Here is a 22,600-nt window from a genome sequence, read left to right on the forward strand (position 1 = left end):
TTATGACGTCATTTCCGTTTATGATTTCTAGTTAGCTTTTACGATTTTTTATCTGTGTTCGTTCGTTTTCTTGACGCAGCTGTCTGTCGTTCGCTTGTTTGATTTTCTTAAAAATATTGAATAGAAAAATGTTCTTCGATTCCTAGTTTGTATTTCCAGTGTCGTAATAGTTTTAATATCACTAGAAAATAAATTCACAGATATTAATTACACGAGACTAAGCGCGCAATAAGATTGGTTGGCTGATACCATTATACTTCATGAATCGTGATTGTTGAAGTGATTTTTTTACTTTATATGGCATAAAAATATGAAAGAAATGAATCCTGAGAATATTTCAGAACTTTTGAAACTCGCCAGGAAATTCAACTGCTTCTATTTATCTGGTATGTAGCATTTTTGTTAGTGATTAAATCATAGTGCATAATGCTGCTGAAAGTAGAAATCTAAGTTATTACGTGTTCCTATTTATGTTATTTGAAGGACTGCATCAAGGTTTATGCAAGCCATTCATAGTTGCCGGCCACCAGGTGGGTTTGATACGATCTGATGTCATGAAACATCTACACAGGTTTCCTGAGGTAAGTGTTATTTATACAACTTCAACTCCAGTTCCTTTATTATTTTGAATTAAAAATCGAATGAAGCATTCAAAATGATCCTTTGTTGCATGGTATTCTCTTTTTCGGTGGTTGTTTTACATATAATTCCAATAAGATTCCAATATTTTTGTTTTTCATTTTGCATTACAGGTGTTTAGAATTACAGGTAAACTTGTAGAATTAAATCCAGCATTCCGGGACTATAAAGAAAGAACCACGAAAGTTGCAGATATATTAATGAAACTGAGAAAAGAAAATGAGATATGTGCCCTTAAAGGATGGCGAGATGAGGTATGGTGTAATATTTGTGATTAGTCTGAATTTTATCAGAAATTATACACACTATGTTCATAATCATGAGAAAATTCTGGTATGCAATATTACTTGTACAAGTTATCATTCATATCTTTTATTACATACCTAATTGTTGATATGGCCAGTTTGGTGAACCTCTATTGATAATTTTTGGAATGAAAATATAATTTCTGTATTGATTTTCTTTTTAGTGTTTTGAAGTAAGTGCTCCATTCTTCAATGAAAGTTTGTTGGAAATGGATAGAAGTGCCATTTGCCTTTTTGGCATCAGAAATTATGGTGTCAGTGTGACTGGCTACTTGTTTCATCCAAACAAAGGACTTTGCATCTGGTTACAGCAACGCAGCTTCACTAAGCAAACTTGGCCTGGTAATACATTCCTGATAAAGTGTGTTTATTTATTCTACAAAATATGAGTTTTAAATGCAATGGCTTGTCTTATAAGTAAATTGTTTTTACAAATTGTCTACTGTGCATTTTATTACTTTTTAAAAAATGTAGTTAAAATCAGCTAACCATTTTTTATTATATATCCTATTTGGCAGGCAAGTGGGATTGTTTTGTCAGTGGTGGTCTCGCAGTGGGTTATGGTATTCTGGAGACAACCATAAAAGAAGCAGCAGAGGAGGCTTCTGTTGAAGGGGAGTTGGTGAAAAAGCTGGTACCAGCTGGATGTGTTAGGTGGGATACTCTACTTACAATTTTATATATAATCTCAATAAACAATAAATTAACAAATATTCCTATTTTGCAGCTTCTATTTTGAGAGCGAAAGAGGGCTGTTTCCCAACACAGAATATACTTATGACTTAGAGTTGCCATTAGATTTTGTTCCAAAAAATGCTGATGGTGAAGTTGAGAGTTTTGAGCTGTTGACTGCTGAAGAATGTATCCAGAGAGCCCTATCTCCCCAGTTTAAGACCACTAGTGCACCAGTGCTCATAGACTTCCTCATTAGAAAAGGATATATCAACCCTGAGAATGGTATGTGCAAACATTAGTTAGGACACTTTTTGCTATAGCTAGATAATCTCGAAGACTCATTAACAATTATTGAAATATCTACTAGGTTATAATTTGTCAATATTTGCTATTGTGTATTTAATCATTTGCTGAACTTCAGATGTTTGTTAGTACATTACTAGAAATTTGTAAATTAATTATTCCAGAACCGAATTACCGATATCTGGTGGAGTTGCTACATGTGCCACTACAATCCATCTACAACTGGCCATACACTGCAGTTTCCGCAGTCAATGGAGGTGGTGAGGAGTAAACAGTCTTAAGTAGCGTAACATTTGCGGCGTAAATACTTCCAATGAATACATTATATGTAAAGATCAATCAATAATCTGTACTCTCAGTGAAACAAGAGTAACTATTTAACCCAATGAAGTTCAGTATCAATACTTTTGAGCAATACTAATGTGGCCTAAAATACTATGGGCCTTGTCTTTTACATTATGTAATTATTTAGGGGAGCTTTAAGTTAACTAAGTAATTTTGTGTATTCTTTAATCATTCATGAGATTGTTTGACCAAATCCCTATATAAATGTAGTGATTTTGCTATATCATTGAAGGCATCATGATAGATTTAGCTAGGTATGGTTAATTTCTGTGATACTTTACCAGTTTGGTATAAGGTATTGTGTATTATTTAGTTCAATTTATGGCGTACGAAATACCTATCGGGATTTTTAATTATTTATTGACATTTGTTTTAATAGGTTTGCTTTTATGATGAATACATTATTAAAAATTAAAACTAATTTAGATAGCATTATTTGTAATACTAAAGTTTTAAATGAATTATGTGTACCTACTCATACAAATGATAGAATATTATTAGTGAATAGGTGCTACTTACTAACACAGATTATTATGTAGTGCTAGGATAAGTTTATTGGCTAAAATGTGAGAGTGGTTTAAAAGGTAGTGAATAACACAAACACGAATTCAATCTTAAAAACTGTCATTTACCTTAATATGTATTAACTGTGTCCTTTTGTATATTATGTTTAAAACATTATTTAATTTTGTCTAGTCATCCGATTATCATGAGGCTTGGTAAATATAATATCAGTTGCAAATATGCTCACCTACAACTTTTATAAAAATTCGATAATTTCCTGTCAAATGTTTAGTTTGAGATTTATGTATGTACTTCTTTATATTTGCATTCATGTTCATGTTGTGTTGAACGAGAATTCTACTTACAGATATTATTATCTCTGAAAATCTGAAAACGATGGTATAAGTGCAGAGGATCGAAGGTATCCATTACATGCAAGTATGTAGTGATAGTATTGCGTAGTAGTGAACATTGGTAAATTAATACGTATATAGCTAACGCTAGTTGTTTGTATCGAGTTACGTCATTATTACAATTTTATACGTTTTTATGATCTCGTGTTATTGGCGAAAGATTTTGTACCGATGTCACATAGTAGATACGTAATTATGAAATGTAACCGTTTACAAACTTGCGATATTTAGTAATCCAAATAGCGTTTTCTTAAAAAATAAAAATTTTGAAGTTATAACCACTAGTAATTTTATTTACCAAGTATGAGAGTAGGTATATGAAAATAAAAAGTTTGGTCCCTCATGTATGCAGTCCCGGTCTCGTGGATCGAAACATATTCAATGAAGCTACTCCACTCTTAAGTACTTTCTTTTTAAATTTTATTGGAAAGTTTTGTTTCATAAATTAACTCAACCAGGTGTCCTGGAACTGCATTTGGTGCGATAGTATAATGATTTGGGGGTTAATTCCAGTAGCCAACACAGTACAGAGTATGTTAAAAAATAAAAATAATCTAATATATATAGAACTTTATTTCAAATAAGTTGATTCAATGACAAAATTGTTAGAATATCGGCATATCACATTCGACCTTAGTGTTCAAAATAGGATTAGTACTGAAATATAAAGAAGATATTGCCATTATATTGTACAGTTTGTAATATGGAATACAGCCTAAAAATGTCAACTTAACTTATAAAGTGTTTTTACAAAGTAAAATCATTGAATTGTTATCTATTTTTGTCAGGTTGAAGACTCGATGTTTTGTCTACACCATAGGTGTAATTGCATATTTCCATGATTTTATCATAGAATTAGCCAGCACCCGCCGTTGTAACAATTAACTCGTTTGCAACATAGATACTTAGGTTAGGAAAACAATACACACATAAACCATTAAAAACTACAGTTCCACCATCCTTTAGCACAATAAAATCTATTTGTGAAAATGACCTGCATTTATAGATTGTTCATATTTCTTTTTGTTTCTGATAAAAAATTAAAATATCTTTTGTGTCAGAATCTATATTTAATCTTGTACTGCTAATGTGGTGGTCAAACTGTATAAAAAGAAAACAAATATGTTAGAACCCTTATAGGTAAGTATGTGGGGTTTTGCTAGTAGTCGTCGCCGCGCGATATAACTTCCTTGACTGTGGGTCTCAGCAGGATGGTGTGTTCAAACTGGGCAGTGTAACAGCCCTTGGTGTCACAGAGCGGCGGATACGCGTCCACCACGCCCTTGTCGCAGAGATCTTTTAATGCCATCGCATAGCGCGACGCACCCGCGCGCTCTAACCAACGTTTGCAGAATGCCAACGTGCCGAAGTTCTTGTTGATCAGGTTTAGAAGCTGCTTCGAAGATTGGAGTCTGAAATTATTTTGAAAATGGTAAGCATATTTGGATGTGGAATTTTACTTCATGCCAAGAAGCTCAAATTAAAAAAATATATTATATATATATATAAGTGAAAGATAATGTACCTCAATGGTACAAATTGTTGGTCAAAGTTCTTCATGTAGTGGGAGCAATCCATATCGTCGTGCACCTGCCCGCGGCCGGTGGAGCCGAATGTCTCGATGGCGTAAAACTCATTCTCTTCCATACGTGTTGTTTCGCCGCCTTTCACGATAGGTACTGTTTTACCGGCATGGATTCCTGATGAGGAGGTGTACAAATCGTTAATAATCATATAGACACAATCTGTGAAGACAATAGATGAAACTAACCAATATTGTTGTGTATAATTTTGATATATTAGTACTCACTGTATGGTCCAATGGAGTGACCATTTAGATTGCGAATTGGTTTCACTTGATACACTGTGCCATCAAGTTCCACTTCATGTGATTCCATCACCTGCAAAATAATATTGCATGAGTTTGTGTATGAATTAAAACATTCACTTACCGCTAAAACCTCCAACACAGAGATTTACAAAGATATCAGGATGGTGTACTCAAAGCCATAGTTAATGCCCTTTGGGTCACAAAGATGGATGAAATCCACCAGTACTTAAACATTCCTACAGTACGAGAGGAGATAAAAGCGATGACTGCAACCTGAAGAGATCACACATACACACGCACACGCGCGCACGGACGCACGCGCACTCACACACATACACACACACATACACTTGGGTTAACTTGTAGCAATCTACATGCAGGCATCCCAACAATGAGCGGGCATGCCTTACACGCCAATACTGCATAGCAAAAAAGTGCTTGGTTGGAAGACCGATCCCAAGTTAGAGAAGAAAAAAATGTAAGAATGGACCTTTAGGGCGGACAATGATAACAACGCAAGCGAGGCCGCAGGGACAGCTAGTTCAAAAAACGTATTATCAGATTTTTTATAGCGTAAAATTTTCTCGAGGATATTTTTTTTTACATTTCTTTATTTTTCATTTGTATACCTCTTGCACAGCAGATCCCACGTCGCACAGCCTTACGTCGACTCCTGAAGCCTTGATGCCTGCCTCCGTAGCTTCCTGCACGCCCTTCACGAGCGGATCATAGCGCGGGTTGAAGTGCAGCGTGAACGCGCAGTCGATGATGCGCCCGTTGATGTGCGTGCCGAAGTCGATCTTCACCACGTCGTCATATTCAAGGACGGTCGTGTCTCCTAATATTTTAACAACTTATTATGTACCTAGTAAGCTAACCTAACCTAACTACGATATCAAATGGAAAGCAGAAATGCCCATCCCAAAATCATTGTACCAATTTCGCGAGTTCTTACATTTTAACCTACTTTTACCAAACAGTTTATAAAACAATACATGAATACCCAGATTACAGGAAGATAAACTAGTAAACAGATTAGATTACAATGAGCCCATACATTAATAAATATAGTTATCATGATAATGAATTGAATAGTCTATTGTCAATATGAGGTGTGTACTAAGATCTTGTTACCGGTATTGGGCGTGTAGTGTGCAGCGCAGTGGTTGCGGCTGCAACCAGTCGGGAAGGCCAGTCCCGCCTTGAGCCCATCCTCACCGATGAGACGGCGTGCTGTCGACTCCAGCTCTTCACAAATTTGGATCATCGTCATACCCGGTTTTATCCAGTCGCGGATGTACTTGCGTGTCTGAAATTAGATGATATCTAGATTTACTCCAAGAATAAGGGGAAAAATTATGTAAAGATACTATGATAATCATCCTAGGACTTGAAAGTGATTTGATTATCCAGTAGGAAATCAGTACTGTTATTTAATACCAGCAGCATAAACACATATCTTATTCAAATTCAAAAATATCTTTATTCAGTAGGTAACATAGTTACACTTTGAATCATCATTTTTTACATAACAAATGTCTCATCCACCTAAAACTACTGCAGCTTCGCATAACCTGTGTAGCCAGGGAAAAGAAACTGCTAGGGAAACCTTGGCACAGGGCCCTTGTCATTCTTTTAAAAATAAACATAAAATATTGTTATACATTAACCACTTTCAAGGGGCATCCTCTGCTGCTCTTTATTAACCTCTCAAAGTCCATCAAATGCAAAACATGTCATATTTTAATGTTGCAAAGCAAATTTAAGTCTTTAAGCACAGGACAAGTTGGTATTTTAGCCAGTACAATCTATATTTTTAAAATTTCGGAAACCTTACCTATAATATCAATAAGTCTCATCTGCCTACCTGTCTGTGTGCTTCAGCAGCATGCCTGATCTCCTGGTAGATATCATTTTGCATCCTGTCCAAAGCTCTCTTCTCTTCACTTGAGAAGCGGTCCTTAGCAGTTCTCTCATCAATGCCTTCAGCTGGGCCGTGGTCCATAATCTGTCCCTCAGGGTAATTGCCTGGAAGTTGTGTAGATATACAATAATTTGTTTCATTGGCCTTATAGATATCATATTTAGAACCTCTTTTTCTCATCTTTAATTTTTTATGCATTTAATTAATTATAGTTCCAAATGGTTATTACACACATAATATAAGCTCATGACTGTATTTTCAATTGGGGTAGTAAGAGGTACATCCATGGCATAATGAACTAAGTACACACTTTACAATGCTTTAGACTGTGATATGTGGTGAGCCATATAAAAGGCTATAATGGTTGACAGCCAACTATGTTAGTTATTGTTAAACTCACCATCAGGAAATAATTCAGCAATTGGTATAGTCGGAGGGTTGGTCTGTTGCACCGCAGGACCCTTGCCTCCTTTGCTCTTGTTCTTCTTCTTCTTTTTTTTCTTGTCATCTCCCTCAGCTGCAGTTTCTACTGACAAAGACTGCAACTTCTCTGTTGCATTTGTGACTTCAGGCTCCTCACCAGCCGGGTTTTCGCCTTCAGCTAAAATATAGAGGACAACTTGACAAGTGTTGAACATCCAGTCTAAAAGGAACACTTGAATGACCTTTGAAATGAAAGAAACTAGGATGAAATCTGAATACATATTATGATGGTTAAGGAGTAATTAAATTCAGAATTTTATGGCGGTTACATATACCTGCTTTTCCATTCACAGACGACAAACAATGTTTTACGTTACAATTATCAGATTTAATTGTTTGTATGGCTTCCATGTTATGTGACCAAGCAGGTTCGGAAAATGAGTAAATTGAGTAAAATACAAAGAAATTTTGATGAATTTGTAAATCTAACCTGTCTTCTTCTTCTTTTTTTTCTTTTTCTTCTTTTTGGCGGGATCCTTGGCATCTCCTTCTTCTACGCCATCCACTTCCTCGTCGTCACCATTTTCTACCACGTCGTCATTAACAATTTCTTCAACTTTTTTAGTTGAAGCCATTTTGATTATAAATTACAAAAATAAAATTTCGTAAATTCCAAATCTTCCATGCGACTTCGGGAAACGTTCTGAAAGTTAGTGTTGTATTGTATTGTATTTATGTACGCTCATTGAAATAACTCCAATATTATTATTGGATTGTTTTTATTAACTAAATACTCTATTAACTTTTACGGATTCTATTTTTTCTGTATACAGATTTTCATTAGTTATTTTTAACTTAAAAATATTTATAATTTGATTCACCAGCGAAATTATTTCAGTTTTTGAACATGCAATATAGCTGCGTTTTGATATTGCACTTTTACCTATTGTCAAATGAACGCACCACAATACGGCCGAGAGCCGACGAGGCGACGATAACGCTCTTGATTGACATTACTTGTTAGAAAGGTATGACAAAACCGCGCGAAATTGTCGATGGAAGCTGAGCTCAAAATGTTTCAAAATGCGTATTAGGTACATACATGCATATTTTCACGCCTTTTTCCCGTTAATAGGCAGGCTCGTTGGTTTAGAGTACTTTTGACCTGGCCTTTCTTGAACATCCAGGATTTGATCGCGGTATGGCCTAAGCTTTAAAATAGATTACTTACTAATTATTATCTAAACACCACAGTTATGATATAGTTTCCTATATGAATTCCTTGGCCTTGATGCTTCTCTTTTCTGAGCAATGGAAAGGAGCTTTTGCACAGCAGATGGCATCGAAATATAAAAATGTGTCTCAGGACTCTCTCAGGCTGTCTTGAGCCATGTAACGTATAGAGATAAGGGACTTATTTATGGACGTAGTCCTGATATTGTGACGGCAATCTGGAGGTTCTCTGAGAAAAATAAAAATAATCGTGGTCAGCCAGCCAAAGTTCGTGCTTTACTCGACTATCTCGTTTCATGAAACTGTGCCGATTTCAAGCTTGTTTTTACATCCAGGTTGGAGTGACAGCTTTGCCTTCAAACGTTGTGACTCAGTATTTACAGATAAATTAATCAGGATGGCTGAGCCGCCCAGAACTCAACAGAACGACCTTAGATTTTGGTTTCTTTTGCGAAAGCATTCGTGCTGTTTCCATACGTCGTGATTCGTGCATGACTATTCGTGACGCAGTAGTAGTAATCTAAAAAAATATACGCCTGATTTCAGGAGAAATATGTTGCTGAGTATATGCGAGCAATGCGTTATTGTTTCGGTTACAGTGCATATAGATGCCACGCCGCCAGTACGTACGATAAGGCAGAAAAGGGTCTAACAGTGACAGACGACCCTTGGCGCACCAGTTGTAAACCCCGCGTTAATCCTGTCGTACTGGCCTGCACGCCCGCGCCGTTTTGCTGGATACCTAAGCTCATTGTAATTTATTACATCTACTTTTCTTTATTTCAACAGATTTTATTACTTAGTTGCAGATTGCTGGGCAAGTTTAAAACAATAAAGAAAAAAGACAAACGTGAATATATATTGAACCGGTGATAAGTAATATTGTTCCAGGTAGGTACTAAGACGAAGACACATTTTAGATTAGACACTGTTCATTTTACTCCCACGTACAATTGCATGTGGGGTGGAAGAGATCTCTTTTAGAGATAAACCCATCTTTTATTAGTCCTTTTTTTCGCTTTTTTTGTCAATACTCGTATGTGTAGATACAATAAAGAATATGATACTAACGTACTTATATTTTTATGCATAAGTAGGTACATTTACAATTAAATCAAATCAAACACAATTTATTGCACAGTTTAAAATCTACGGTAGGTAAGTAAGCACTATAAATATTGTGGAACAGCGGAATTTGAAAGAATAGGTATATTCCGAAGAATGAAGTATATTGGCATTTGGATCTTTGAGATAGATACCTACCTACGGGAGGAAAATTTTGAACTTTGTTGGAAGCATTCATTTCCTATCCAATATTGTCAAAATACAATAGACCCTTTTTTGACGTGACTTTTCTTGTAGATTTGCCGCAAATTACATTAACTACTTGGCCGGACAAATGGGGAACGCTGAGGGTTCTCATGCGGTAGAAAATTTAAGACAACAGGGCTGAGGGTGCTTAGTTGGGCACGAACTTTGGCTGAGGGCGAGGGAAAATATTTGAAAGAAACAATCGACCCTTATAGGTTGCTAGCGATAAGCACTGAATAAGGGAAATTGTCGACTACGCCAGTGGGGTTGGTATCGGGGGTCTGAAGTGTTTGTTGTCGCGAGCAGATTGGCCGCCTCTATGGTTGGAGTAATCGGGTCGTCGGGATCGTATATTACGTCCTTCGGGTGCCGATACTTTTCAGTACCGTCCCTAAGCGCTACTACCAGGGAATTTGGGTGGTACGGAGTAGAATGGAAAAAACGTTTTGAAGCTAATTTAAGCCATTGGACAATGGTTGGGAAACCTAGGCCAATGTGCAGATTTTCGTTACGTAGGAACCACGGAGCACGCAACGATTTTGTGTCACCTGTAAGCGATAGATTTGAGAGGGACTGGCTTGAGCACAAACGACCCATAAGCATTGAACAGAAATCAGACGGATGCAGGTGGTTAAGATTTTCACCTTTTCAAAAGACCGATACTTATAATAGTTTATTAGTTAAAGTTTGTTGGTTTGACTCTATAGTAACTGCAGACACTTCCTTATTTTATTTTAAGTTGTTGCATCATTTTCTTATCCGACGAAAAGGACAGGGACGGATTATTGCCAACTGTTAATTTTAAAATGAATGAGTGAATTATTTAGGAAGATTTTTTTAATTTCTGCCTAAAATATGCCTGTCGTAAACACGTCCCTTTCCTTTTGGGCGGATAAGAAAATGAAAGGTATAACTTAGAATAAAATTGGATGGTGTGTACTGGAATCTGCACCATTATGCATCAATGGTTAGACCTGCATATCCCGTTACTATTCATAAGACGGGGGTACAATAATCTGCTTATAGGAGACCTATATGAGGTTGGGCATACTTTTTTGATTCGTGTCAAAACCTACACTATGCCTACACAATCTGGTTGCGTACATTCACCTAGAGCATGGGAAAGATGGACGTTCTCCAATAGCTGATATAACAAGGCACGCGTTACCATTTTCATGTTGACCTTATTTATAGCCTATTCCTTTATTAAACGCACAACCGAGTGAGACGAATTGATCCTCAATTAGGGACTTACCTGTTATCTTGACACAAAGGATCTTACTTATAATACGTACCGACTCCAACATAATCCGAGTATGATGGCGAAATGTTTAATTAGATTGTACAGATTAATTTGGTCTATCAAAAGGGGCTATAGATATTTTCTCAATTTGTAGGTACCTAAACTTCTAATCAATGACGAGGTATTTATAGATGTAATAACATGGCTGCTTCAATTTAGGTTAAAATCAAGCCAAGCAGCGACTATGTGGCGACTATGTTAGCCATTGCAGCCCAGTTGGTAGAACGCTTGACTCTCACTTTGAGGTCGCAGGTTCGAATCCCAGCATCGGTCTACCAATGATTTTAGAATTTGTATTCGAATTCATGTTTGGAAGATGCTCAGCGGTGAAGGAGAACATCGTGAGGAAACCCATATTCCCCAGAAAAGCATTTCGGAGTACGTGATCTGACCTATATTGGGCTGGTTTTCTCTTCGTGGGTTGGAAGGTCCGATAGGCAGTCGCTTCTGTAAAAAACTGGACCTGTCAAATCTTCAGTTTAGGTAAACGGACCTAGTGAAGAACGGGATAACTCTAGGGAGATAGATGATTATGCGACTATAATACGCCACAAACACAACACAATGTTTTTACAATAGTCCTGTTAGATAACAATTTCTACATATAGGTAAGTACCTACTTATTTGCGAATGCCGTATCAGACAGTATCCGGTACGAAAATTCTTGTACAAGTGGGTAGCACATGTGTCAAAAGGCTACACCATGGTCCCATGTCTCGACGCCTGTCCAAAAAGATCCGGTTTCGTGAATAGTAAGAGATCTCATAATATACAATAGAAATGGGTCAGATGGCTATCATTAGAACTACGGGTTTACACCTCAAAAAGAAATCTATTATAAAATACCTACATTGAACAGAAAACAATACAAAACGAAATAAAATCAAGGAATACCATAACAGTGTATCTAGGTACATCCGATAAAATATAAAAGAAAAGCATAGGTGTATTTCGAAAAGGACCTACCTGTCTCTGTGTCTTTATCGACTATTTACAAATATCCATCATAATTCTTTCCACAACCGTCATTTGGAAAAGTTGGGAAACAAGTTCTTCATTTGTTTCGTTCACCGCGTAATTCTCACTTCCGTTCCCGCCTTTTCTGTTTTCTTACTTTTAAATAAATTAATTAGTTGTATAACATTTTCAATTAATATAAATAATTCATATGAAATCTATTTAATAATATTTTAAATCATTAAAATACTTTTAAATTATAGGCCCATTTGCTTGGACGATAAAACTGCAGGTAAATTAATAGTCCATATAAATTCCATCGTTTCGCAACTTTTAACTGTAACCTACTTAAAATTCATGTTAGATATTGAGATATCTATTTGCAGATAATGAAACTTTTTTTAAATATGCGTGATCATGACACTACCTGTAATGGCTTCCTAAAATATTGACTTAACCTCTTATTACTGTTATTATAGTACAGCATGGCACCAATGTCCAATGCAAATGGTACCATTGGCATATTTAGGAGAGTACTTAGTACATGCGCTGACTTTGTATAGAGTTAGTACGAGTATGTGGATATCTCATTATCGGAAGTAGGCAAGGCAGCGGGCGGTCAATTCTTGTTACATAAAACCTACTTACTCTTGCCTCTATTCAGTCACTTAGGCAAAAGATGAGCCTCTCGTTGATCGTTGACCTAAATAAATTCTTCGCGATTTCGCACCCAATTTTCTTGGTTCTTCATTATTATCACTTCCAAATTTTTACATATTTTTGATTGTCTGGAAAAACTTCAGTCATTTGAATGGGCTGAAATGAGTTGAGTTTCTGTTTTTAATTGAATTAATTACCTTATACATTGAAAATAGATAGGTACTTTCTTACACATGCACAGGAATGTGGATAGATTGTATTCAGGCTTGGTTCTTCTTCAAGTGAGGTGTTTTATATCGACTACGACACTGGCGAACCCGCGGTTCTTTTTTTGTAGGTTTGCCTCAGATGGCATTAACTACTTGCCCGGACAAATGGTGAGCGATGAGGGGTCTGTACCCGTTATAAAAATTTAGGACAAATGGCCTGAAGGCGCCTTGTTTAAACTGTTTTTCAAATAAAACAATTCTTTACTTAAGTACTTACATATATCTCAACTTTGACAAGTTTCTAAAGATTCTCCACATTTCTTATAAGTACAAAAATGAACGAGATGGAACACGAAGTAGAATTAAAAGATTGTAACGTACGCCAACGTACACAGATGACATGAATAATATGAACAAGTTTATATCTTCGGATTCCGTCTTAAGTTGTTTGCAAGCTCTGGAGTTGCGTAATTTTACTTGGGATTTTACTTTTATTAGGGACTTTACAAGTCGTTGACGGGACACGAAAGCTGCAAAGTCACGAAAAGAATGTACGTACTAAAAATGTACAATGCACTCTACGTTCATCTTTAATAAATGTGCTAGATCTTTTATTGTGGTGTCTTTTTATCCCACATTTGGCAGTGTGCTAGTACTAGGCAGCAGGGCTTTAAAGCAGTTTAAGGTATAAGGTTAAGCTACCTGTACAAAATAAGTTCCTTTAAAGGTAGAATCATAACGGTTAAGATTTGCGGTTATGGTACCGGTATAAAATAATGCACTTAAATAACGGTAACGGTACCTCTATTTATCAGTAACTAACCAAAATCGTTTTCTCGAGAGTTCCGTGACAAAGTCAATCAATAGTTCTTTATTGCACAAAATCACGCATTTTTATTATTACAAATACAAAACATTTAACTTTATTGCACCCACACATAAGAAATATAAACTCACGCTTATTTACCCCTGGAGTAAGGTTTTATTTGTATTCAATTATTTCACGTGGGGTTCTATAAAATATAATGTGTTTGGTGAATTTTTCGTTATCTTGAAAGTTTGGGAAACCCTGCTCTACCTAACTTAATGCGCGACGTTGCCAGTTCTGATACGTTTATTTCCTTTATTTTATAATAACAGTATCGTAAAAATAACGGTATTAGCTTTATTTTTCGGTAGCAGAAAAAAGCGGTATTGTTACTTTTAAAGGTATCACGTCATACCGATATAAGTTTTAACCGACATTTTTTCGGTTATTCAAGCCCTGGTACGCTGCCATTTCGGGTAAAATATGAATTAAGGCTTGATTAAGTATATTTTACCAAAGCGGTTATTGTTCCATGATTTAATTAGGTATATAGTCTAACTAAAGAGCAGTTTAAAACTTTCTTTGTATTTCAAGATTTTCGAGTAGGTATCTGACAAACAATAACAAAGCGGTGAATTTTGTAATCAATTTCAAGGAAATGCCTTTATAAACTTCTTGAAAACCGGATATTAGTAATTAAAAGGGAAGTCAACGCCATTGGAGAATTCCAACTTTATCTTGATGCGGTATGATACAATATTGAAAAGAATAGGGTAAAATCCCGCAATGCGTACAGTTACCTCTAGGCGGCGGAAGGATTAAGAACTCGCAAAGTGCCTTCCCGCACTCTCTAATTACTTTCCCAATAGTGAGTACATAACATAAATAGCCTATATTCGTCCCACTGCTGAGCACAGGCCTCCCCTCAATCAACCGGAGGGGGTATGGAGCATACTCCACCACGTTGCTCCAATGCGGGTTGGTGGTGGTGTTTTTACGGCTAATAGCCGGGACCAACGGCTTAACGTGTCCTCCGAAAGACGGAATCATCTTACTTTTTCGGACAATTAGGTGTTTCAAGCCTGAAAAGTCCTTACCAAACAAAGGACAGTCTCACAAAGTGATTTCGACAATGTCCCCATCGGGAATCGAACCCGGACCTCCAGATCGTGAGCCTAACGCTCTAACCACTAGACCACGGAGGCTGTTAATAGCGAGTACTTATAATAATTAATGATTTAATGTTTTTTTTGTTAATAAACAATAAGATAAGATAAGATGAGATAAGATAAGATAAGATAATCGTTTATTGTCTAACTGTGTACAATGGGTGTTACATTTTATAAGGTATCAACAGTTTGTCCTTTACGGACGTACAATATTAGGAATATTAGCAATAGTAAACAAATGTTTATCTATAATTATTTGCTATTATTCTCATCTAGATTGTTATATGGAGGAAGCAAGAGGACTGTGTCAGGATTGAATCAAGTGGAATTCCATAGTCTCTGCTTTTACCCCGGTGGGAGATAGGAGTGAGTGTATGTATGTGTGTACTTACTTAAGTATATGAATTGGACAGAGAGCAATTAACAACACGCCCGAACCCGCGGGCAATGTTTAGTCGTTCATTTCGTAAAATAACCTAGCTGTAAGCATATCATGTGTACAATGAACGTATTCTTTTTTTAAACAAAGCAAAAACCATTGGAAAATGAACGTTCTATTTTTTGATTTCATTAATTGCTTTTTTATTTTTATTAATACACTAGCTTTTGCCCGCGACTTCGTCCGCGTGGCGTGTTATATAAGAGAGAGATCTTTGTGTGTGTGGGAGTGCATACTTATGCAGTTTAGATTTTTTCATACAATTTTTTTCCTAATAACTCCCATTTTTCAAAATATTACAGCCAAAAATAAACTTTATATTTACTAAGGTATGCATGCATGCTAGATTGAATTAATTGATTGAATTGATTTTTTTTTTAATTGATTGTTCATTGAGTTTTAATTTTAATACACACTTCCTCTCTTCCCTTCAACTATGCTGTGCCCTACAGGGTCCATGTTTTAGTTCCTATGCCTATGTAACACCCCATTGTACTACATGGAATGCAATAAATAATTTAATTGAATTGAAAACATCTATCTTACGCGGTTTCGATTTTTTCATACAAATGTTTTTTTCCCGCTAACTCCCGTTTCCGTGGGAATTTTGCAATAACCTGTTGCAACTAAGCTTTAAGTTAACTAAGGTACCTGCATGCCAAATTTCAAGCGTCTAACTTAAGCGGTTTAGATTTTTCATACAAAAGGATTTTCCCGCTAATTTCCGTTCCCGTGGGAATTCCGGGAATTCCTTTCTTAGTGTACCTCTACGGTACCTAAGCTATGTCCCTTCCAAATTTCAAATGCCTACGTTTAGCCGTTCAGGCTGTGCGTTGATATGTCAGTCACTGAGTCAGTCAGTTTCTCCTTTTATTTAGATTTGATTTTTTTCATACAAATGTTTTTTCCCGCTAACTACCGTTCCCGTGGGAATTTTGTAATATCCTGTTGCAACTAAGCTTTAAGTTTACTAAAGTACCTGCATGCCAAATTTCAAACGTCTAACTTGAGTGGTTTAGATTTTTCATACAAAAGAATTTTCCCGCTAATTCCCGTTCCCATGAGAATTTCGGGAATTCCTTTCTTAGTGCACCTCTACGGTATCTAAGGTACCTGCGAGCCAAATTTCAAACATCTAACTTGAATGGTTTAGATTTTTCATACAAAAGGATTTTCCCGTTAATTCCCGTTCCCGTGGGAATTTCGGGAATGCCTTTCTTAGTGCACCTCCACGGTACCTAAGGTACCTGCATGACAAATTTCAAACGTCTAACTTGAGTGGCTTAGATTTTTCATACAAAAGGATTTTCCCGCTAATTCCCGTTCTCGTGGGAATTTCGGGAATTCCTGTCTTAATGCACCTCCTCGGTACCTAAGGTACCTGCATGACAAATTTCAAACGTCTAACTTGAGTGGTTTACATTTTTCATACAAAAGTATTTTCCCGCTAATTCCCGTTCCCGTGGGAATTTCGGGAATTCCTTTCTTAGTGTACCTCTACGGTATCTAAGGTACCTGCATGCCAAATTTCAAACGTCTAACTTGAGTGGTTTAGATTTTTCATACAAAAGGATTTCCCTTCACTACTCTGCTCCTATTGATTGTAGCGTGATGAAAAGTATACTATAACCTGTCCAAGAGTGTGAAGAATAATTGTACCAAGTTTCATTAAAATCCGTCCAGTAGTTTTTGTTTCTATAAGGAACATACAGACAGACAGACAGACAGACAGACAGACAGACAGACAGACAGACAAAAATTTTACTGATTGCATTTTTGGCATCAGTATCGACCACTTATCATCCCCTGATAGTTATTTTGAAAAAATATTTAATGTACAGAATTGAACTCTCTACAGATTTATTATAAGTATAGATTATTTTATTTTTACTAGATTATATACGAGATGGAATCGATTGGGTACAACAATGTGTATGTCAACATAAACAAGATGGTTTAATTTGATAACAAAAATAGACTTTCTTGTCGCAGATATTATTATCAGATAAATAGAACCTGACAAAAGTTTAGAGTTTTGAGAAGTTTTGACATAACGAACATTCCCGTGGCCTCCAATCACTTTGTTATTCTATCATCCTTCTTTGACAAAGGGAAGTTTAAATACAATTTTCCTATTAAGTACTTTGAGGGACTTATTTCTTCGGTTCAGACTTATGTGGGTTTGGATCAGGTCATGCATATCAAATCAATTCAAATAATTCACTCAATATTAAATACCTACTTATAACATACAATACATAAACTCAAGCTTGTAGTCTCTAAAGGGGTGGGCAGGGCAATAAGTGGGACAGAAGACAACTTGCAGCCACCGGTGACTCAAATGTCCTAAGAGGGATATAATGAACGTTATGTTAGGAATCAATTTATTGCCCATAACAATTATGTCCATCATGTCAGAAAGGACATAATCCCCCTGTCAGATTTTTCGTCATGCCTGGGAAGATACGTTTTGTTTTTTTTTCGTTCCCAGTCCAGCATAGAAGGTTACCTATATTCTTGAGGGTTGTGAACTGAAATGGAAAACCTGTTTTCTGTAAACCGACTTGGAGTTCTATTCAATTGATACACTTACTACACTTACTTTTGTCTCTCGATTACAAAAAGAATATTGTAGTGACTAGTTGCTTTATTACTTAAAGCACAGCAAGTCAGTTGTAGTACTACAATACAGATTATGCCGGTTGGTATGAGCCATTACTATTGTGATGTGGGTTATCTATCAGTCACCATCTGAGATCGCGTGATAGCCCGGCGCAGCGCGCGGCCGCGGCGTGTGTTTACAAACGACACATCTATCACTACTACGTACCTATCTACCAACACGGCTTAACAACATTTTTGTAGGGCTGTTGCAATAGCTGTCTAGCTGACGAGTCTGATCTGCACATCTAGGATCCCGTACCAATGCGACAAGTAAACAGTCAACAGACAATTTTTTAAACAATTCAGATTTCTTAAAATCCATGAATTAATATCGGCTAATTAGAAACATAATCGTAGACACCTGTAATAGAAAGCACTTGTTACGTAGGTAATACTTACTGAAAACACAATACCTAATACGAAATGACCGCAACGCAAAGCAATTCATATACACTTAAAACCTTGGCTGACGTGTCCCAGTTTACTTACTTATATGTGTGTTAGAAACAATGTTAAACTGTCTGTGAAACATAATCAAAAAGTTTTTTTATTATTGTAAATAATAGTTCGCGTCCACTGGCAGCCCTACAGCACGAATGATACCTACAATAGGTGGTTTTCGGCGACGCGACGCGGCCAGTCGCGCTCTGCACTTCACCCGGCCGTCACGCGCCCGTAGCAACTCGTAGCCAGTTGCTACGAGCTACGACATACGTAGCGTATACGCGACTCTGTATTACGCGGACCCCTTCCCAAATCATAAAATTACCCTAAACCTCGTAGCACTACTAATTGTACTTATATACTCCTGACATATATTTTACTCCACAAAGATGTGATTGTGCTCACCAAGTTTGTGTAAACTGTGAAGAATACTGAAACGCAACAGTACTGTGCTAAATTCTTAAGTAAATAGTGAGATCAAGTGATGTATTGTGACGAAAGTGACGTTTATAGTGTGTAATATTCATCTCTAGTGACTTATATTATTACGTACTTTGGTAAGTGTTAAAGTTTTTTCTATTTGTAATTCCTTTGTAGGTTTTATCGGAAGCGCTATTTAGGTCCTAGAACAGTTGAAGTTTGTATTTTTGATATCATGCGACGATAGTGACTAGAGGAACACACACTTTTATATCAAAGCGACATAATTAATAATTACGTCCATTAAATAAAGTTTGAAGTAGGTAGTTTAAAAGTTCATTATTTCTGGTTCTGTACATAACGGAACAATGGAAGTGAGTTTGAATTCCTCTGAGTTCTCAAGTGAGGTAGGTACCTATTACGAGGAGGGAAAAGAACATACAGACGAGTAGGCACCTACAATACTTCTCCAGTTGTTCGTCTTAAGTATATGTAAATTCGATGCTCCAAACATTTCAATCTGGGAGGAAAAGTAAAGTACAGATCGAGGGAAAGGGTATTATTATTGCAAGGCGACATTACATTGTTTTTAACCATGGCGTAGTGTTTATCACTGCACCACACATGCATATAATTTCCTCATTAGGTAGGCTACCTACCTCAAAATAAGTTGCGATTGGTTGGGTTAGGCATGTACAAATGGCAGTTCTAAAAACGTTTTTGGGATGTGGTTTTAGCTGAAACAATGAAATTCTATATCCCATGCAAAGTATTTTCGACCCCTCATTCGATTGATGTCAGACGTACTTGGCAAACCGCAACCGAATAAAAACAAACGTCGCGTGCCGGCTCTACTCGAGGACTGTTAGGTATAGCATAGATTGGACCCTCGTATATTTTTTCAACACATACATAAAAACTTATGCCTATAATCCCTATTGGGGAGGGATAACTAATCAGAAGTCAACTTGCAGCGACTTTTGATAAGTAGGAAGTGGTAGGATGAGTATGATGAACCGCATGTAATAGGGCTGGCGATCGCCCATACGTATAATGTGCCATCATGTAAAAAGGACACAATTCCTGTTTGTTTTTAAGAGATTAAAACTGAAGGCAAGCAGCTGAACGCGTTATCTTTCTTTCGCTCCCAGTTCAGCATTAAAGCAATATTACACGATACCTGCTCTCGGTTTTCTTCCGAAGACTTTGAGTACCTACACTATCGTGTCTTAAAGTTTTAATCTATGCGTGCTTGACAATCTTTTCATAATAATATATACTTACCAAAATATTGTTATTTTCTTTTGCCCATTTGTGGGTCAGGCTAAGATCATAAGACCATGCTGCCTAGTCTTCAGTATTACCTAAATATATATTTTGTAGGTATTGTCCTCTGTTCGTCCTACAATAAACCATTAAATTATTGTGTAAGTAGTTCTGAAACTCTGCGTTCTATGACGCAGAGAAGAATTATTGTTTTGTTTACGACATTTAATTTTATGCTTAGTTGCAGTCTGCCTGGGAACCTGATACCATACCCATGCCTTTAATTATTCTGTGAGTATTTGATTAGTTTTAGGGAAGTACTAAAAGCGAAGAGACATGTTTTGTTGCTAATTTCTCGTTGAGTTCTTTATAATGTTTGAATGTTAGGTTGTTACAATTCATCATATTCATTTTTGGAAGCCAGCAGTGCCATATGACTACTGAAGGCTTGTAGCTCTGCCTAACCCAATAACAGATTACGAGCGTGAGTTCATGTAGGTAGGTGTGTGATTAATGGGCAAAATCCTATAATTCGCTGTTGTTTAATGAGTACTAAATTAGACAGGGAGCGCTAAACTATATTTCCAACTGTTTTATTGCAGAATGTAAAGTAGCGCAAGCCGGAATCTCAACAAATCACAACATGATCATTATGAATGATCTTATAATGAATGTATAAATAAGTGCCTATTATACTTCAATACTTGCCAGTCTTTTACAATCATTAGTATTAGGTAATCATAGTTGTTTACAACAATCACAAATAAAATAATTGTTGTAAACAACTATGATTACCCATTTTTCGCCCCCATACTTGCCGGTATTTTACCTACTTATGTACTTACTTACTACCTCTCCTCCCACACTTGCCTGTTAATTAGATACCTATATATAGTCATGAGCAATATAATGTAACCACTTTAGGACTCTTGTCGCACTAACATATTTGACATTTAGTGAGACTTACAGTTCAATTTGTCAAAAAAGTTAATGTGACATGGTACCAAAGTGTATACATATTAAAGCTCGTGACCGTACTATCTCCTTCTACATTTCTCAATTCTATGGATATTTTATCATTTTCCTGTGTGGGTAAAGAATTGACGTGCCTACAGTAGTATAACTTGACCTAGCGCCCTGTTCACACCTACCTTCAACCTGTGCTAATGATACCGCTCATTAGGAGTCTGATTTAAGGCGCTTCCAAACGACCGTTCCCTTCCCAAAATTGAAAATCTTTGTCGAAAAAAGAATACGTTTTAAGACACGATTATATATATATGGGGGCAGTCACCCTCTCGTTTTAAAAACACAGGTAAAAAAATACTTGACGGAGTTCTAGGGGGTATAAAATAGCCACATGGAATCAATTCATCTAAGAAAGCAATATTGTTATTTGACATTTGTTTGCATTGCGCACTTTTATAATATACGCATATTAGTCAAATTGCAACATTGCTTTCTAAGATGAATTAATAATAATAATAATCATTTATTTCAGACTTACAATCCATAGTTGTTAGTAAAAATGCAGTCTTAACCTATTGTTAGTAGAATTACTTCGATGTGGTCATTTTAACCCCCTGATCTACAGGTCATTTCATAATGTTTACGTTTATTCTACATTGATAACCTCCTTTTTGAAGTCGGTTAAAAGTGATTATCAATATGTTGTCACAAGCTATTATAATATTGTAAAGTGAAACAATTAATACTCGTAGGTGCGAATACATTATTTGGTTATGTTATTACCGGAATCCATAATTCCTAGTTCATTCATATAATTAATAGTGATCCATCAAAAGAAATGATAGATCATTTACTAATATACGACATAAGTAACTTTTCCTAATTCGTATAAGTACTTATGAAGTTAGATTAATTTACTTATTATATATAATATATTTATTTTTATTACTTATATATTTTTCACGATTTATTTATAACAAACATTATAGAAGGAAAAATTTAAGGGAAGAGAGGAAGTAGACCTAGGATAACATTTATGAAACAAATAAAAGAGAAGGTGCAGGTCGTGTCGTATTGGGGAGGGTTTTGGCGGGAGGAAGAGAGGAATGGCGATTATTCCACCGACAAGAGCGCAGCTCTTAAATAAAGAGAGAGAGAGATATTTTTGAGGGCGACTTATGTTCTGTCTACTCTGTATGTATATATTAGTAAGAAATAATAGCTGAACATTAAGTATTTAAGTAGCTCTGGCCGTATATAACATGTAACACGAAAAATGTATTCACAAACAAAGGTTTATTTCATTAAAAAAACGCTCCTTTTGGTATAGTACAAGAATAGGTACCTATCGCCAAGAAATTCTTAACAAAATGTATAATAAAGAAA

General features: G+C 36.2%; 3 protein-coding genes across 4 annotated transcripts in view; 2 read left to right on the forward strand and 1 right to left on the reverse strand.

Moving 5' to 3' along the window:
• The first annotated feature begins 73 nt into the window (after positions 1 to 73).
• On the forward strand, positions 74 to 3,462 carry LOC126366864 (uncharacterized). Its single transcript, XM_050010193.1, has 7 exons — positions 74 to 386; positions 484 to 581; positions 753 to 893; positions 1,109 to 1,286; positions 1,463 to 1,598; positions 1,672 to 1,901; positions 2,087 to 3,462. Exons 1-7 carry the CDS (start codon positions 311 to 313, stop codon positions 2,191 to 2,193), a joined length of 966 nt encoding a protein of 321 aa, XP_049866150.1. The 5' UTR covers positions 74 to 310; the 3' UTR covers positions 2,194 to 3,462.
• A 277-nt stretch (positions 3,463 to 3,739) lies between these two features.
• On the reverse strand, positions 3,740 to 8,062 carry LOC126366859 (methionine aminopeptidase 2). 2 transcript variants are annotated; one of them, XM_050010188.1, is made up of 8 exons: positions 7,853 to 8,062; positions 7,340 to 7,540; positions 6,883 to 7,043; positions 6,150 to 6,324; positions 5,645 to 5,853; positions 4,995 to 5,085; positions 4,710 to 4,884; positions 3,740 to 4,596 (listed from the first exon to the last, which is right to left on the reverse strand). In XM_050010188.1, the coding sequence occupies exons 1-8, from the start codon at positions 7,995 to 7,997 to the stop codon at positions 4,344 to 4,346; spliced, it is 1,410 nt and encodes a 469-aa protein (XP_049866145.1). In that variant the 5' UTR covers positions 7,998 to 8,062; the 3' UTR covers positions 3,740 to 4,343. The 2 variants fall into 2 exon arrangements, with proteins under 2 accessions (XP_049866145.1, XP_049866146.1); XM_050010189.1 differs by lacking the exon at positions 7,853 to 8,062 and adding an exon at positions 7,698 to 7,825.
• A 10,706-nt stretch (positions 8,063 to 18,768) lies between these two features.
• LOC126366726 (cAMP-specific 3',5'-cyclic phosphodiesterase) overlaps positions 18,769 to 22,600 on the forward strand; it is a 480,018-nt gene continuing 476,186 nt past the window's right edge. The window contains exon 1 of the mRNA XM_050009948.1: positions 18,769 to 19,116. The gene's annotated coding sequence lies outside the window, so the exon portion shown is untranslated. The remainder of the gene's footprint in view (positions 19,117 to 22,600) is intronic.

The sequence above is a fragment of the Pectinophora gossypiella genome, chromosome 5, assembly GCF_024362695.1.
Source record: "Pectinophora gossypiella chromosome 5, ilPecGoss1.1, whole genome shotgun sequence".
Taxonomy (NCBI): Eukaryota; Metazoa; Arthropoda; class Insecta; order Lepidoptera; family Gelechiidae; genus Pectinophora; species Pectinophora gossypiella.

What these genes read in the sequence shown, in the direction of transcription:
- LOC126366864 (XM_050010193.1), top strand. Translation starts at nt 311, where the DNA reads ATGAAAGAAATGAATCCTGAGAATATTTCAGAACTTTTGAAACTCGCC. An exon ending in CAACTGCTTCTATTTATCTG is followed by an intron (nt 387 to 483) that starts GTATGTAGCATT and finishes TGTTATTTGAAG; the next exon opens with GACTGCATCAAGGTTTATGC. An exon ending in TTAAAGGATGGCGAGATGAG is followed by an intron (nt 894 to 1,108) that starts GTATGGTGTAAT and finishes TTTTCTTTTTAG; the next exon opens with TGTTTTGAAGTAAGTGCTCC.
- LOC126366859 (XM_050010188.1), bottom strand. Translation starts at nt 7,997, where the DNA reads ATGGCTTCAACTAAAAAAGTTGAAGAAATTGTTAATGACGACGTGGTA. An exon ending in CTGCTGAAGCACACAGACAG is followed by an intron (nt 6,325 to 6,882) that starts GTAGGCAGATGA and finishes ATCTAATTTCAG; the next exon opens with ACACGCAAGTACATCCGCGA. An exon ending in TGGGATCTGCTGTGCAAGAG is followed by an intron (nt 5,086 to 5,644) that starts GTATACAAATGA and finishes ATTATTTTGCAG; the next exon opens with GTGATGGAATCACATGAAGT.